Raw genomic sequence first — 17,196 nt, forward strand, 5'->3', positions numbered from 1 at the left:
TTGTTAAAGAAGTATGTATGCAACTAGTTAAAAGTTTGAATGCACCTACTTATTATTACTATTTTCCACATTTTATAATAACTATAACCAGTGTTGGGGGTAACGCATTACAAGTAATGCAAGTTACGTAATCAGATTACTTTTTTAAAGTAACTAGTAAAGTAACGCATTACTTTTTAATTTACAAGAGAATCTGAGTTTCTTTTTCAAATAAGTAACGCAAGTTTCTTTTTTTTTTTTTTTTTTTTTCCAAATGTATTGATTGACAGCTCTCCTGTCCCCATGTTGAGAGAAATCAGAAGATGTTACTGTAGTTCTAAAATAGATATGAATATGCATTAATTCATCTCCCTCACAAAAAAAAAAGAAATACAGATTCTGTATTCCTCAAAATGAATAAAAATAATGCAACTCGGAATATGACGCAAACCTGCAATAATTAAATGTTAAACAACACAAATATCCTTTATGTATTTAATCCCATTCTATTAACCAATGTCTTTGCTTCTGACCTTCGATGATCCAGTTCAACCATACTAATAAGCAAAAATTACTCTAGACAAACATTTGTGGGTTTTTTTTATTGCTGAAGTGTGTTGAAATCATCTTCTGCATTCTACAGTACGGATGTAAATTTACTTTCCCTTCAGCCTGAAGCTTATTCATTTCACTTTTGGTGTGAAAAGGCTTTTACATTTGCCAAAAATAGAACTTTTTTATTTTAAAAACAAAAAAGCAAGCCCTGTCCAGACCATGGGGACCAGGGGGGCCTGGTGTCGTTGCAGACATCCTGGCACCCAGTTTATTGGGTGAGGGGACTGTGACGATTTGTTAATCTAATGAATAACTGATTTGTTAAATCAAATGAAAAATTGTGTGTTTGATTGGTCCAGACGCTACAATACTAATAAGCAAAAATTACTCTAGACAAACATTTGTGTGTCTTTTTTTTATTGCTGAAGTGTGTTGAAATTTCTTCTTCTGCATTCTACTGTACGGACGTAAATTTACTTTCCCTTCAGCCTGAGGCTTATTCATTTCACTTTTGATGTGAAAAGGCTTTTATTTGCCAAAAATATAACTTTTTTTAATTTTAAAAACAAACAAGCAAGCCCTGTCCAGATTTAAAAACACTGACTATAACTATGAAACAACACCGGTGTACAGACTTGAATCTGTTGTGAAATCTGGAAAAGAAAAAATAAATCATGCCCTCACATGAAATTCCTGTTTTAATTTTGATGTGTTTTAAAAATTTGTCATAATATAATATGGTTTTGATATGTTTTCTTATTATTTATGGGATGACCCATAAACATCATAATTATTCATTCTAATAATAGCATATGACCTGCAACAAAAATCAACTAAAAACAAAACATACAAAAATTTATGTATGTAAACATTCAGGATGCGCGCGCATCATGGTTGCAGAAAACCCGGGAGAGATAGCCTTTATGGCTAGAGAATTTCACGGATACGGTACAAAATAGTTAGGTTTAAAAAGATTATAAATTATATTGATTAGATGTCATTTTCAAAATGTTCTCCGCATCGTCCACCAGTCATGTGTTCCTGAAGGTGGTGACGACATATTCATGAGACGAGCGCTAGAATTGAACAGGACATGACTTTGTCAAGTCTATTTTCAGCTTAATACTTTTATTATACTTTGATGAAGTGACGAACTGCCTCGACGCCAAAATGTCTGTGCTCAGAAGCATCAGATGCAACGTAAATATTTGAATCTTGTCTTTCTTTATTTTAACGCGTGTGTTTTGCTTACGTTTGCTCAAAATGACATGTTGCATGCGTTAATGTGACAGTCGTTTGTGACCCACGCGCAGCATAAAGTTGCACTGTCACCTTGTCAAATACCAGGCGGGCATAATGTCATATTGTAAAAAATGATCGTGACATTCGTGTCTCTCCGTGTCTTTAGCCTCAAGTGTTGTGTAGACATCTAATCGCGCGGTCTTCATCCAGTCTGACTGATGGAGAGACGCGAATCACGCAAGTGTTGAAGGTGAAGTTTCCTCAAGCTTCATTGCTCAAGGTTGTGGATATATCAGGTCAGTCCTGACTTCGAATGAAGCTTCAGATCTGAATAGTCAGTCGGTAAATGCGTGTATGTTTGCTGTAATGTCTTTGGGTTCATTTCAGGAGGCTGTGGTGCAATGTACGAAATACACATCGAGTCCGATGAATTTAGAGGAAAGAGAACAGTACAGCAGCACCAGTTAGTCAATCAGGTAAAAGTCAAATCGGACTTAATTGGGTGCAATAAACAGTTCTATTAGTTCTATAATAGTTTTACTTAAATGGTCATGTGGTGTGACGTTGTTTTTCAAAGTACAGACTTTAAATGCAATTTCTCAATTAATGCTCGTCCTGAAAGCTGTATGCATAATAATTACTGTAAATCCATTTATTTAATATCACTCGAGCAAGCCTTATTATTGAAGCATGACTGTGAGTGGTTTTTATACAACTGTTCAGTAAAAATAAAGTTAAAGGGAGAGTCCATGACATGATTCTGCAGAACACAAAAGAGTTGTCCATACAATGAAAGTCAGTGGGGTCCAATGTTGTTGTTGGTGATCTTTTGTGATCTGCAGAAGAAAGAAAGTCATACAGGTTTTATTACATAAGTGTGCCAAAATATGGCCTTGTAGCTCCCTTTTTCTCCCCCACCATCAATGAAAAAAGTTTTTAAAAAAAGCTAAAAAGCCAAAGCGACATACGGCCCGGGACAAAGTATTTGAGAAGCAGCAGTTTCCTCTCCTCTTTCCTTTTCTTTTCATCCCAGCTATCCAAACAGGATGCATTAATAATAGACTTATTTGTCTGATTTTTTGTTGTTTTAATATGTGCAGTACTGTGTGGCCTTTTGCGCAAAGCCGGTAAAAGTGGCTACCCAGGTAAGTTTGAGATTAGTTTGAGCAAAGTTTTTTTTTTTTAGGCTCTTAAAGACATATTAGTTTTTAGCTGGGTTCATCACTAAGGTAACTTGCACAACATGACTATCCTATACAGAAATATAGGTTAAATTCTGGGTAAGATCGCAAACCAAAATTGGACCAATCAGCTATGAGCAAAGTGACATCTGATACAATAAAGCTACTCCCCCTGTATCTCTTGCTAAAAATTAAATCACTTCACAGTGAAAGAATTTTAGAGACAAAGTAGCCTTTTCAAACTTTCATGGCAGCAACTGTTTTTTTCTTGGACATTTATCATAACAAACTCTTAAAGGGGTCATATGATGCGATTTCAAGTTTTCCTTTCTCTTTGGAGTGTTACAAGCTGATTGTGCATAGATAAGATCCCTGAAGTCTCAAAACCAAAGAGATATTCTTTATCAAAGTTAAGACTCTGCCACGCCCCCCTAAAACGGCTCGTTCTAACACACCCCACATATCTACATTTTGAAAGATGAAGCTCGTGATTATGGTAAGGGGCGTTACATTTCCGACGTTTTGCTTGCGGTGTTCGGCCAATCACAGTGCACTGGGTCAGCTGGCCAATCAGAGCGGACTGCGCTTGTCAAAGGAGGGGGCTTTGTAGAAAACGAAGCGTTTGAGAGAGGCGGGGCATAGAGGACCTACAATAATGTACAGTATTTTAAAAATAATGTGTTTTTTGAACATTAAAGCATGTCAACATATTCTGTTACACCAAATACACAAAATAATGATCTTTAAAAAAGCATCATATGACCCCTTTAACCTTCAACAGAGAAGTGAATTGCATAAACTCTATGAGAACCCACTGAACCAGATCTAACCTGGATTGGATTTGTTTAAAATTGTCAACTCTAAACCTACTCTGTGTTTGTTCAACCAGCTTTGTGTAACAGGCCACTGGTCTCATCTTATCATTTGTCTGTCTGTCTGACTAATTCATTACTGTAGTTATAACATTAGTTATGAGATCACAATACATGTCATTAAAATAGTATTCAGTGTAAATCATAATCTGTGGTTTGTTGTTCAACAGGCTCTTAAAGATGAGATTAAAGCCATGCATGGTCTACGCATTTTCACTGATGTTCCTAGAAAATAGGAACTGCTCAGCGTCATTCTCACATCATGTCAGTCTGCTGTCTCACTACAATATTATATCACAATCACACACCTCAGTCTCAGTCTGTCTCTCTTTTTAAAGTGAATTATGCAGAGTTATAACAGTGGCAGATAAATGCTTTACAGATGTTATGAATAAAAGATGTACAGTTAGATATGGTTCATAAATGCTGTAATACGCACAAAATAAAAGTCATGTTGTTTTTGCTGTAAATGAGAGTGTGAAAGAAAAATGTAAATGAGAGTGCAAGGCATGTGGATGGTTTGAATCTTCAGTCATTGTTCAGTAGTTTATTGATCCCATTGTTTGTGTACAATTACACTTGATGTAGCTTTGTCAGTTATCTGATTTATTTCTGTTCTGCTGTTAGGTCTGTTGATCCATTAAATTATATCACATCCTTTTCCCTTGTGTGGCAGAAGACTGATTGTATTCTAGGACAAGCAAACCAATAATGATTATTTAATTTTTTTGTTGTTTTTGTTTCTTATGTAATTTCTTAGATGCGTGTATTTTTTTAAAATGAACTGCATGGACCATTTTCACCACTAGATGTCATTTTTGTGGTTTGTAACAAAAAAAGCATTTCATTTGTGGTATTTTAATTTGCTTTGCCAATTTAATACAGGTACAGTGGTCTCATTATATAGAGAACTATTTTCTGAATCCTCCTTATCAAGTATTTATTTTATTTATTTATTTTGTAGGCTATTACTAGTTTTACGGTACTGTAGCTTATTTGGGTACCGTATGTGACATTATGTTCTGCTTTCCAGTGTTAAGCATTCATTTTAGCGAATCGGTTCGTTCGGACAGTTCGTTTCAGTGGTTCAAAATCTTTAAATCGATGTGGCAGAAGTCCATATTTCGGCGTAGTTCTTAGTATCGACGTAAATATTTAGTTAAATATTCCTGTTTATTATTGTACTTGCGGATTAAATGTATGTCATTCTTGAGAAGTGGGACAAAACGGTGCAAAATTGAAAAAATAAAACCTTGTACTCAGACAAATGAAAGTACATTTATGTATTTTATATGTACTGAGCTATGCTTTGATTCAACCTCCCAACTTTTCTATTTTTTTAACAAAATGCTTTTTTTTTTTTTTTTACCTTGGACTGTGTAATATAATTTCAGCTTTATCTTTAACAGCATTCAAGATGTTTTTAACATTTCAAAACACATTCTCGTGTTAGCAGACAGATTACACTTTCACATGTGACCAACAATTCCACAACAAATATAAAATATCATAATGAAATATTACCAAAATATTCAACTGACGGAGTTGACACATCTGACGGAGGTGACGAAAACCTGAATTTGTAGTCATTTTAACTATCAAATACATTGAATCAGTCCATTTCTGTATTAAAACAAACACAACAAACAGTGAGTATGTTATTTATAAAGCTTTTATTCAAGAGTCACGTTTAAGTATTTTGATATATCATTGGAACACAAAATCTTATGGTGGTGACATCTGACGGTGTTGACAAATTTGGCATTTCTTTCACAAAACCAATGGAGTTCATGTAGTAGCATTTTTTAAATTTTTTCTGTTGATGCTAGATGCTAATGGAACCTGCTTCAGGAGAATAAAATTATCTAAATATTTCAAATAATTTCCTCAGAAATTGGAAGATGGTGTTGACATATCATGGCTGTGACACAGGAAATATTAACATTAGGATTTAAAATATTCTAAAACTAAAACTTAGCAGAGCCTGTCTGACACTGATGTACTCTGCAGAGGTGAAAATAGCAGTTACCCTTGCTGGACCTGTTTTGTCCCATATCTCAAGTATCTTTAGTTTCAGTGAACCGGCCGTTTCAATAACTGATCTATCGACTCACTTGAGCCACTTAAGTATTTGTTTTTGGAGGGGCAAAAATATTTACTTAAACTGTTTAGCGCTTTATTTTCGAAAAAGTCTCATACATTGTCCAATAATCTCCTTAACAGTCCAGTGATTTACATATGTGCGAATCGGTTCCAATGAACGGTTCGAAAGAACGATTCGTTCACGATTCGAACATCACTAGTGGATGGTGCGGCAGGAGCAGACCGCAGTCTCCAGGAGCGCTTCGGCAGACCGTTAGGCTGTTCACATCACCTTCAGACATGGCAAATGAAGGGACTGAGATTGCTGAAGAGACCGAGGAAATGATAGACCAGAAGGAGCCGGACAATCCCGTTTCTGCGGTTGTAGATTCAAAAGAAATGCGGGCTGTGCTGCTCACGGGCTTTGGTGGTCTAAACAAACTCAAAGTTACCAAAAAACCAATGCCAGAGCCTCAAGAAGGAGAAGTCAAAATTCGCGTGAAAACATGGTAAATATCTCAGCTTGAATAGTCATTCTTTTTCAACATGCGTAATAACTGTGATGTGGCACATCTGAGAGTTCGCACGACTGGCAGCAGCAGCAGCAACATGTTGCAGCAAGAAGATCAAGTGCCTTCATCTAATAGCCATATAAGTAATGTTATTTAGGATTTAAATATTTCATGATATGAATGTTGGTGGTTTTGGAGGTTCGATGCTGACACTGCAGGGATTTCAAACCATATGCTGTACAAGGTTACACGTTTTAATGTGTACTTTGGGTTATTAAATTATATGAACAAAACATTAACAGTTTTGTGTCACATTTAGAAATATATTCCGAGCAGATCCTCATCTATTTGATACTTGATGTGCTTGACTACTCTTTGGACATTTAAACATTGGTGTAATATCGTGGAACTGTAAAATATAAAATATATATAAATTGTTGTTGTGTATGGTGAACCTGATAAGTTTAGGAGTTCAGAATACTTTGTTATTACATTAATGATTAAAATGAACTAGAATTAATTATCACATTATCTTGACATCAACATTTAATTTTACAGTGGACTGAACTTTCTTGATTTAATGGTGCGTCAAGGAAATATTGACAATCCTCCAAAAACGCCCCTTGTGCCTGGATTTGAGTGTTCTGGGATTGTAGAGAGTGTTGGAGAAAACACCAAAGGCTTTGAGGTATGTGCAGAAATGTTTTAAATGCTGATATGTTGGTTGTGTACTCATTCAGGAATATATTGTGTTTAGCACTTTTCTAACCGTTCATAAAAATGTTCATTGTTTGAATTGAAAAAAAAAAAAAAAGTCCTGGTTTTATGTCTGGTGTCCTGGTGTCTAAAATTATTGATAATAATAATAGAGTTTGAAGGAATAGTTCACCCATAAATGAAAGTTTGCTGAAGATTTACACACCCTCAGGCCATCTGTTTCTTCACTGGAACAGATTTGGGCCACTTGCTCACCAGTAGATTTATTGCAGTGAATGGGTGCCGTCAGAATGAGAGTCCAAACAGCTGATAAAAACATCATGAAAATCTACAAGTATTCACACCACTACAGTCCATCAATTAACATCTTGTGAAGCAGAAAGCTCTGTGTTTGTTAGAAACAAATCCAGAGTTTTAACTATAAACCAGTGCTTCTGGCCAAAATGATTGAAGCCATAATCCATAATAACGCTTCCTCCAGTGAAAAAGTCCATCCCCTGTTGTCCTCCCACATCAAAATCCACCAACATATTTGTTTAGAACGGTTATGAACTATTTCTGCTTATAAACGGTGCTTGATCTGTGCATATTTCCATCCTGACTCATCAGACGAGACAACCTTTTCACTGGAGAAAGCATATAATGGATAGAGGATTTGTATTTTAGCTGGAAGCAATGGTTTGGAGATAAAACATGTTTTAATGATGGATTTGTTTGTTAAAAACACACAGCTTTTCATTTCACAAGATGATAATTGATGGGCTGGAGTCGTGTGGATTGCTTGTGATGTTTTTATCAGCTGTTTGGACTCTCATTCTGACGGCACCCATTCACTGCAGAGGACCCATTGGTGAGTAAGTGATGTAATGCTAAATTTCTTCAAATCTGTTGAAAAGTAAACTCATCTACATCTTGTATAGCCTGAGGGTGAGTAAATCTTCAGCTAATTTTCATTTTGGGGGAACTATTCCTTTAAGGACATGTTTCGCCTCCTTTCAGATAGGTGACAGAGTGATGGCTTTTGTAAACTACAATGCTTGGGCAGAGGTGGTGTGCACACCGTTGGATTTTGTGTATAAGATCCCAGACGACATGACATTCCCAGAGGCGGCTGCCTTCTCTATGAACTTCGTGGCTGCCTACATGATGCTGTTTGAAGTGGCCAATCTCCGGGAGGGGATGTCTGTATTAGTTCACTCAGCAGGAGGTGCGGTGGTAAGTCTGTTGCTTTGAGGGAAAGGGTTAGTAAAGAAACTTTGAAGTCGCAGATATTAAAGTTATGCTTATTTTAGCTTATAGAAAAATGGGAATTTGGAAACAAAACATCATCGTACTGATCCAGTATTGATTTTCAGCTTTCCAAGTTCAACAAGTGAAAATCAAAACAGCTTTACTATTTGGCTTATGTTGGAATATGATCAAAATTAATTCAAAACTGTGACAAAAACTATTGATTTTCTCCTCTTTTTCCATATTAGGGTCAAGCAGTCGCTCAACTTTGTTCCACTGTCCCGAACGTCACTGTGTTTGGGACCGCCTCACCCTTCAAACACGAAGCCATACAGCATTCAGTCACTCATCTGTTTGACAGAAACATCGACTGCGTTCCAGAAGTTAAGAAGTAAGCACAAATGCTGTTGTTGCCGTTACGTAAAAGTAAACGAGCGTAGAGAAACAGGATTGGTTAGATGATGAGAATATAAAAAATTGAGTCATACTGGGAGGATAGTGCAATCTGAGAAGGCAGACGTCACCAGTACTTCCTCTAGACCTGCTTGGCTCCTGTCCCCATGGCAACACCCAGCAGATGGGAAGGTAGTGTGTTGTAGTATGGGGAGGGGCACCTGTACGTCCTTCTGATCAACCACACAAAGCCAGAAAATGTGCAGCTAGCAGATGGGAAGGTAGTGTGTTGTAGTATGGGGAGGGGCACCTGTACATCCTTCTGATCAACCACACAAAGCCAGAAAATGTGCAGCAACTGACTCATTCAGAGCCAGCCGCAACAAATTTGAGTGAACTTTATTTTGTAGAAAATTTAAGAGCGGGTGTCTAAAAGTTCCTATGGTGGATCTCATTTGTAATGCATCTTTTGTTCATTTTGTATTGGTTACTTTTACAAAAAAAAAGTACTGTAGCAAGACCATGGTGCAGTAATGGTAAAAACATCATGGTAATTCTAAAATACAAAACCGCAACAACAACATTTTCTTGGTTTATGTCTAGAATGATAGTACTTGGTACTTTTTTTTGTTATTCTAACAAAATATGTATTTTTATTGAAGTGATTTAATGCATGTTTATGTTCAGACTAAGCCAGAAAATGTGCAGCAACTGATTCAGTCAGAGCCAACTGCAACAAATTTGAGGAAACACTTTTTTGTAGATTTATGGACTGTTGTCTAACGTTTCCTATGGTGGATCTCTAAAGCATGTTTTCTCTATTTTTATTGGTTTCCCTTACAAAAAAGGTATTATGGCAAGACCATGGTAATTCTAAAATACACAACATAGTTTGGTTGAAGTCTTGAATGGTAGTACTTGATGCTTTGTGATAGTTTTATTGTAACACAATATATGTTTTATTGAAGTGATTTGAGCTTGGTGCATGTTTTTGGTCGAACAAAGTCAGAAAATGTGCAGAAACTGACACATTCAGAGCTAGCCGCAACAAATTTGAGGAAATGTTTTAATATTATTATTAACATTTTTAATATTTAGGTGTTTTTGTCTAACAGTTCCTATGGTGGATTTCATTTGTAAACAATATATTACTACCTTGGTTTATATTTAGAAAACTATGGTAGTATTTGGTATTTTTGTGTTATTTTAACAAAGTATGTTTTATTGAAGTGATTTGATCTTGGTGCATGTTTATGTTCAAACTAATTCACGTAAATTGAGTATGAGAGATGAGATTAGCACTCTTTTCATCTCTGTGGTTCCACATTCCAGTCAGGATCAGGGGCAAAGCAAAATTAAATTGGACTCAAGTTGGTCTCGCTTCCACAATAGGCAGGACCCCGGGCATCACAAGACCTCCTAATGGTTAAGCTTTGTAGGCAGTCCAAGAACCATGAAGACAGGAACGCATTAGAGCCCATGTTTTTAAAGACATACCTCTCATTCCTTATCAGCTGAGACACTGAACAATATTCAATATTAGGGTATTATTAATATTCCAAATTTTCAGAGGCCCCCATTTAAGCAGCCTACCAGTGCTTAGAGCAGCAATATGGTTAATGATGTCTCTTTTCTTATGCAGGATATCTCCAGATGGAGTAGATATTGTACTGGACTGTTTGTGTGGGGAGAACACAGGAAAAGGCCTAACTTTGCTCAAGCCCATGGGAACGTACATCCTGTATGGTTGGTATAAACAGATGGAAGAGCATTTACATAATACTGAAATTAATTAAACATTTCAAAGATGTGAAAAAAATGCACACAAAATGAAAAATCAGTATGACTTTCTGTCTTCCGTGGACCACAATTTTGAAGAATGTTCTTGCAGTTCTTTAGCTTATGAGAAGCATTCAGTGACCAGAAGCTATAAAGCTTCAGAAAGGACAAAAAAGTAGGTAGCAACACTTTAGAATAGAGACCACATATTCACTATTAACTAAGATTTTTCCCTGGTGAGTAAAACGCAGCCTAATCTTCAGTTTTGGGTGAACTAACCCTTTAAAGGATCTAAAATATGGTCATGCAGAATAAGGCATAATATGTGCTTTATAACTACGAATAAACAGCCAATATGCTAGTAATATGCATGCTAATAAACAACTAGTTAATAGTGAGAATTGGTCCTTAAAATAAGGTGTTACCAAAAAGTACTATAAAAGATCTTCCCTTGTGAAAAATAAGTACATTTTAGCATACTTTTAAAATTAGACTTATGAGAGAAGTGATATACATTAAAGGAATATACTTAAGTGCAAACTAAATGTAATGTTTTCAGACACTTAACTGCATGTTGTTTACAATGAAATAACAATTTATTTTAGTTTAAATTGATATTAAATTCAATTAGTTTACATTTAGAGTGTTTTTTTGACCCATTTAAGTAGTATGCAAGTACATCTTTATATGTAGTTTCATAATCACTGCTACTGTCTTTGAAATATGGTTTGAGTATACTGCTGAATGTACTGACAAACATTTATGGTAAACTGAAATATTCTAATGTCATTTCTATTGAAACTTGTATGTCAGGTATTTAAATACATTTGTAATTACACATTTGTTATGATGACGTTACAATTTAGTACATTTAAAATATATTAACTTTAAATGTAATATCGAATAACACTACAGTTAAAATTATACTCAATATTATTCACATTTTATTCATGTATTTTAGTATACTATTCAACACATCAAAATGATTATACTTCTTTAAACATGACAAAAGAATATTAAAACAATAAATTTAAACTGTAATTTAAAGTAAATTTAATGTGACATTATTACAAATTAGACATTAATTTGATACTTAAGTGTGTTAGGAAACAGTGTACACTCTTTAAGTATACATAAGTGACCTTATATTTCATCAATGTTATATTATCTGCAAGTACAGTATTTTAAAAGTATATATATTTTAGATTTTACGTACACAACAAGTGCATATTCAATACAATCAAGTGCAGTTATTTTTCACAGTTTAATTTGCCTCATGCACTATATTTCATTTCTTCTGAAGCTATGATAGATTGTTTGATAAACAAAATATAACACATTATTTACCCATTTGCATTCTTTATTAAACGGTGATGACCAATGATGACAGAACTTTCATTTTTTGGTAACTATTGCATCATGCAATAGTCACGGATTTTAGAGAAAGAGAGAAAAAAAAGTAGTAAGATGTCATTCCCCCTGTGTTGGAAATATCCAAAAGGTTGATTTGTGACCTTCTGACCCTCATTTAAATGCAGTCACTAGAGACAAAATGTGTCACATTCTAGGTGGCTAACAGCAAATTGAGGTTAATCACATAATTCACATAAAAGATATTGCCTGCAACTTTAATTACTTCAATTCCCTTAGCTTTCTTGTCCATTAGGAATATTCAATTAGAAGGGACACCACAGAGCAGAGACAATGTAAAATTAAGGTTTAAGAACACATTACTGCCAAATGAATGAATCAGTCATCATAATTCTGGATGGACCTTTTTAATAAAGGAGCCATTTGGCATTGCTGTAATAGTGCCATGTTTTATTGCTTCATATGCCAAGATTGTACTTTGTATCTTACAACATTTCATGTCCATTAAAAATGAAATGTGTTATTTCTGAGCCACTTGCACCTGCAAAAATAATGATTGTTTTCAGACATGTTTTCTGAATATTCCCCATCTGCCATTGCTCAGATAGCTTGATAGACTGGTTGAGTCAATAGTGTTTGTTGAGATGCTCAAACAAGCAATGTTTTGAAGGCTTCACAGAGACACAGTGTTACACTCATCAGAAAAATCAATCAACCTATGAGTGGTTTACTTATAGTTGACTTGACTCTGCAAATTAACCCTATAAAGCCTACTGTTCATATATTATTCAGTCATCATTGTAATTCATTATATGTTTTGCCTCCAAAATAGCAACTGCAGCTTTGATCATAAAATCCAGAATTTAATCATCTTCCAAACACAAATTATTGGGAGACATAGAGTGACAACTCATAGTCATATGCATTTCATGTAAGTAGTCTGTTATACTGTTATAAAGATCTCATTGATTTACATTTACAAGCTATCAGAATTTCATTTTACTTTTTGACCATAAAAATATCAGCAACTGCACCAAATTTTTTGCTCAGTTTGGGCCTCTGAATAAAATTGAAGTGTTTTTCTTCCTCAAGTGTGAGCTCCATATTCTCCTATATCATACTATATGAGCTATGATGTATAAAATTTGATAATCAACAAAAAACACATACACAAACTTTTTTATATCACCTTTAAAAAAGCTTCTGATATATATATATATATATATATATATATATATATATATATATACAGTGTTGGGGAAAATTTCTCCCAATATGGGAGACTTGTCAGTCAATAAATGGGAAAACAAAGTAACTGGAGTTACTTTTTTGAAAAAGTAACTCAGATATTTTCTTGTAAACTAAAAAAGTAATGCGTTACTTTACTAGTTACTTGAAAAAAGTAATCTGATTACGTAACTCGCGTTACTTGTAATGTGTTACCCCCAACACTGTATATATATTTATATATATATACTGTATATATATATCTATACATACATACATACATACAGTGTTAAAATGTATCTTTGTGATCATATTTCCAGGTTCATCAAACATGGTGACAGGAGAGACAAAAAGTTTCTTCAGTTTTGCTAAATCGGTGAGTGGAGTTTAATGTCTGTTTTCCATAAAATTGAAACATCTTAAGTGTTGGTACATGATGTAACTGTTTCATGTTTTGAAGTTTTAGTGGTCAGTTATCATTGTTAAAAAAAAATTGTTCTTTATCTCACAGTGGTGGCAGGTTGAGAAGGTGAATCCTATCAAACTCTATGAGGAGAATAAAGTCATGGCTGGATTCTCGCTCCTGAACCTCCTCTTCAAGCAGGGAGGGTGTAACCAAGTCAAGACAGCAGTGCAAAAACTTCTTTCACTTTACGACCAAAAGAAGATCAAGCCTGTTGTTGATTCCCTATGGGCGCTTGAGGAGGTAAGAGACAGCGCTTTCATAAGCAGTCGAATTTTCTTTTAAAAGCTTGAAAAGTGCAATGTAAACATATCACACTCATGTATTTACTGGTTCTAAAGTTTGGAATGATGAAGATTTTGTAATGTTTTTGAAAGGAGTCTCTTATTCTCACTTTGGCTGCATTTATTTGATCCAATATATAGTAAAACTGTAATAGTGTGAAATATTGCTACAATTTAAAATGATATATTTCTATTGAAATCTATTTTGATTTATTGCCATTTCCATTTCAGGATTCTTGGACGAATATAAAGTTCAATAGAACAGCATTTATTTGAAACAGAAATTTTTTATAACATTATAAATGTCTTTTACTGTCACTTTTAACTTACCCAAACCTTTGAATGGTGTATCATGGTTTCCACTAAAATATTAAGCAGCCAATACTGTTTTCTATATTGATAATAGTACGATTTTTTTTTCTTGAGCTCCAAATCAGCATATTAGCATGATTTTCTGAAGGATCATGTGACACAGAAGACTGTAGTAATGATGCTGCAAATTCTGTTTGCATCACAGGAATAAATGATATTTTAAAATATATTCAAAGAGAATACAGTTCTTTAAATTAGTAATATTTTACAATATTACTGATTTTACTGTATTTTTGAACAAGTAAATGCAGCCTTGGTGAGCATGAGAGATTTCTTTCAAAGACATTATAAAATCACATCTAAAATTATTCCAAACTTTTGATCGGTAGTGTATCTGTACTTGCATATTTTACTTTCAGAACTAAAAATCACATTGTTACTCATCTCACACGCAAGAAGCAAGCCAATCGTAACAGACCGTATTTATATAGAAGCCTTAAAGATACAGCAGGTCAGAAATGGCCCATTTAATTCAGAGAGGTTTACCATGTAAGGTTAAGAGAGAGTAAAAACTAAATTTTGCCTGTTTTTAGATCATGAAAAAAAGCAGTAAAGAAAAATACATGATATGATCTCTATGAAATCTTAAAGTCAATGTGAATTGCCATTCACAACTCATTTTTTCATTTTAATGTGAAGTATTTCAGTTTGAAACAGTACATTTTTCAGGTTTCTGTCATCAGTCAAGCAATACATTTTCATCCTCTAAATCCCTGAAAATTGAATTCCCTGAAGCCCTGAAAGCTTGGCTTTTAAGGTTTGAAAAGTAAAACGCATAACCTCTGTTCCTGCATGTAATCAGCTGCTGTCTCGGACCATCAGATGACAGGTGGGCAGTCCAGGCCTGGTGCATCTTTTTGCTTTGATTACGGCTGGTTTATGTTGTTCTGTTCTTCCTACACATCCAGACAGCCCTCCCTCTGTGAAACCCAACAGAGCAGCAGTCTGTGGCCAAACCTGCCTGTGTTTTACAGAGCTCTGTGTGATACGCTTCATTCACATTGCAGAAGTCTCTTCGAATTGATTGATAGCACATGGAGTGATTATTGCATTATTAATATTGAAAATGATGGAAAACTGTGCGATTTCCTGTGCGGTGTGGCGGCACATTTTGCTTCTTGGATTATGCAGCTGTAATTTACTTCTCCTTAGATACTATACTATAAAAATAAAGCATCCGAAAGGCTGCAAAAAGCTTCCACGAAAAGTCAATCCTACAATAACGTTTTGGTCTAAAACACTGTAACAATTCAACACTGCACTAAGAATGGCACTTCAGTCAAACATTTAACAACACACTTAGTGTTTTGGGGTATTTTTGACTGCATTGACCAAAACTGGCAAAGATACAGACAAACAACAGACCGAACACATCACACACACATGACATGGAGCTCAGCTCAGGTTCGTGATAGTCTCTGGTTGAGTCTGGCTTCACTGAATGAAGGGCATTCGCTCTTTCTTGTCATTGTCTCCCTCTTGCTCCTCTTCCTCCTCACCTGCTTCACTGGTCTCTGTGCTGTCATTGGCCATCTGAAAGAGAAATCAAAAATCATTGTGTTTTCACACGGACCGACAGTCTCCTGTTTCTCAGAATTATTCGAGGTGCAGGTAATCTCTTAAACGTGCGTCTCCTCTTGCATTTCAGAGAAGATCTCAACAATTGCGCACAGATTGCTGTAATCTCAGTTTGAACTCAAACATAGAATACTTCTCAAATTATATACATATATTATAAACATAAGATATATAGTATATACTATACTATACTATACTTGTCAGGATCATGGACTGTCTTGTGTCATGTTTTGCCCCTGTTTCTGTTCCCTTATTTGGTCATGTTCCTGTCCTCATTTTGTTAATTAGTTTGATTAGTCATCCCATGCACCTGTCTTTCCCCAATCATCCCCTGTATTTAAGTTCTAGTCTGTGCAGTCTGTCTCGGTTGGTTCTGCTTGTTATGTTCATGTGTTTCCTGCCGTTCCCAGTGTTGGATGTACCCTGTGTTTCTTGGATTAAAGGCTGTTTCATTTATTCCTCTTCTCCATCGTTCCTCGCCATCACAGATTGTGACAGAAGAACCGACCAAAAACAGTTACCTCCGTGTTTTTCCCTCCATTTGTTTTCTCGTTTTTCTCAGTGTTTTTGTTTCCGTTGTGTTTCCCTCATGGATGCCCTCCTTCGCCTGGAATTTCTCATTCTTCTGCTGGAGCAGGGGGAGAGATCGCTCGAGGACCATACGAGACTGTTCCAGCTGCTAGCAAGCAGCAGCAGCTATCTGGACGACGCGGTCTGTGCATTCTACAATGCCAGTTTAAACACCGCGTGCAGAGCGCCGTCGTCTGAAGATGGTCCTCGAGCGGATTTCACCGCGTTTGTGGAATGGATTCTGGCGAGAAACGGATCACCTCTCATCGTCACTCCCGAGGATGATCTCGCCAGATCCACTCCGGACCCAGAGCCCAGCCCACCATCTCCCCGCTGTGCGGAGCTAAAGCCAGAGCCCACCGATGACGGAGAGCCAATTCCCGCCGCGATCTATGAGCTAGCACAATGCCGAGCGACTGAGCGGAGGATCGCCCCGGAAGTAGAGCCTAAGCCGTCAGACCAGGTGCGAGAGCCGGCGACAATGCCCGCCACAAGGGAGAAAGCCGCGGACGGTGTGAGCGCGGAGAGGAACTCCGACCCCTGCACCGCGGCTGAGGGTGAGCTGAGTATGGCGCGGCGAAAGTGCCAAAACGAAGAGGAGAGGGTTCCAGTCCCCGAATGCAGCAGCTATCTGGACGACGCGGTCTGTGCATTCTACAATGCCAGTTTAAACACCGCGTGCAGAGCGCCGTCGTCTGAAGATGGTCCTCGAGCGGATTTCACCGCGTTTGTGGAATGGATTCTGGCGAGAAACGGATCACCTCTCATCGTCACTCCCGAGGATGATCT

The 17,196-nt window shown here is 36.2% G+C and overlaps 2 protein-coding genes across 2 annotated transcripts in view; both read left to right on the forward strand.

Annotated features, from left to right (window-relative positions):
• Positions 1-1,589: 1,589 nt before the first annotated feature.
• On the forward strand, positions 1,590-4,504 carry LOC107730074 (bolA-like protein 3). The gene is made up of 4 exons (XM_016540806.1): positions 1,590-1,734; positions 1,943-2,072; positions 2,164-2,252; positions 4,000-4,504. Exons 1-4 carry the CDS (start codon positions 1,705-1,707, stop codon positions 4,063-4,065), a joined length of 315 nt encoding a protein of 104 aa, XP_016396292.1. The 5' UTR covers positions 1,590-1,704; the 3' UTR covers positions 4,066-4,504.
• A 1,641-nt stretch (positions 4,505-6,145) lies between these two features.
• The window catches only part of vat1l (vesicle amine transport 1-like), a 43,222-nt gene continuing 32,171 nt past the window's right edge, over positions 6,146-17,196 (forward strand). The window contains exons 1-7 of the mRNA XM_016540803.1: positions 6,146-6,420; positions 6,982-7,111; positions 8,140-8,355; positions 8,619-8,761; positions 10,406-10,509; positions 13,461-13,516; positions 13,652-13,846. Of these exons, the coding sequence (XP_016396289.1) occupies positions 6,212-6,420; positions 6,982-7,111; positions 8,140-8,355; positions 8,619-8,761; positions 10,406-10,509; positions 13,461-13,516; positions 13,652-13,846 (1,053 nt within the window). The 5' untranslated portion in view covers positions 6,146-6,211. The remainder of the gene's footprint in view (positions 6,421-6,981; positions 7,112-8,139; positions 8,356-8,618; positions 8,762-10,405; positions 10,510-13,460; positions 13,517-13,651; positions 13,847-17,196) is intronic.

The sequence above is a fragment of the Sinocyclocheilus rhinocerous genome, unplaced genomic scaffold, assembly GCF_001515625.1.
Source record: "Sinocyclocheilus rhinocerous isolate Xijiao unplaced genomic scaffold, SAMN03320098_v1.1 scaffold878, whole genome shotgun sequence".
Taxonomy (NCBI): Eukaryota; Metazoa; Chordata; class Actinopteri; order Cypriniformes; family Cyprinidae; genus Sinocyclocheilus; species Sinocyclocheilus rhinocerous.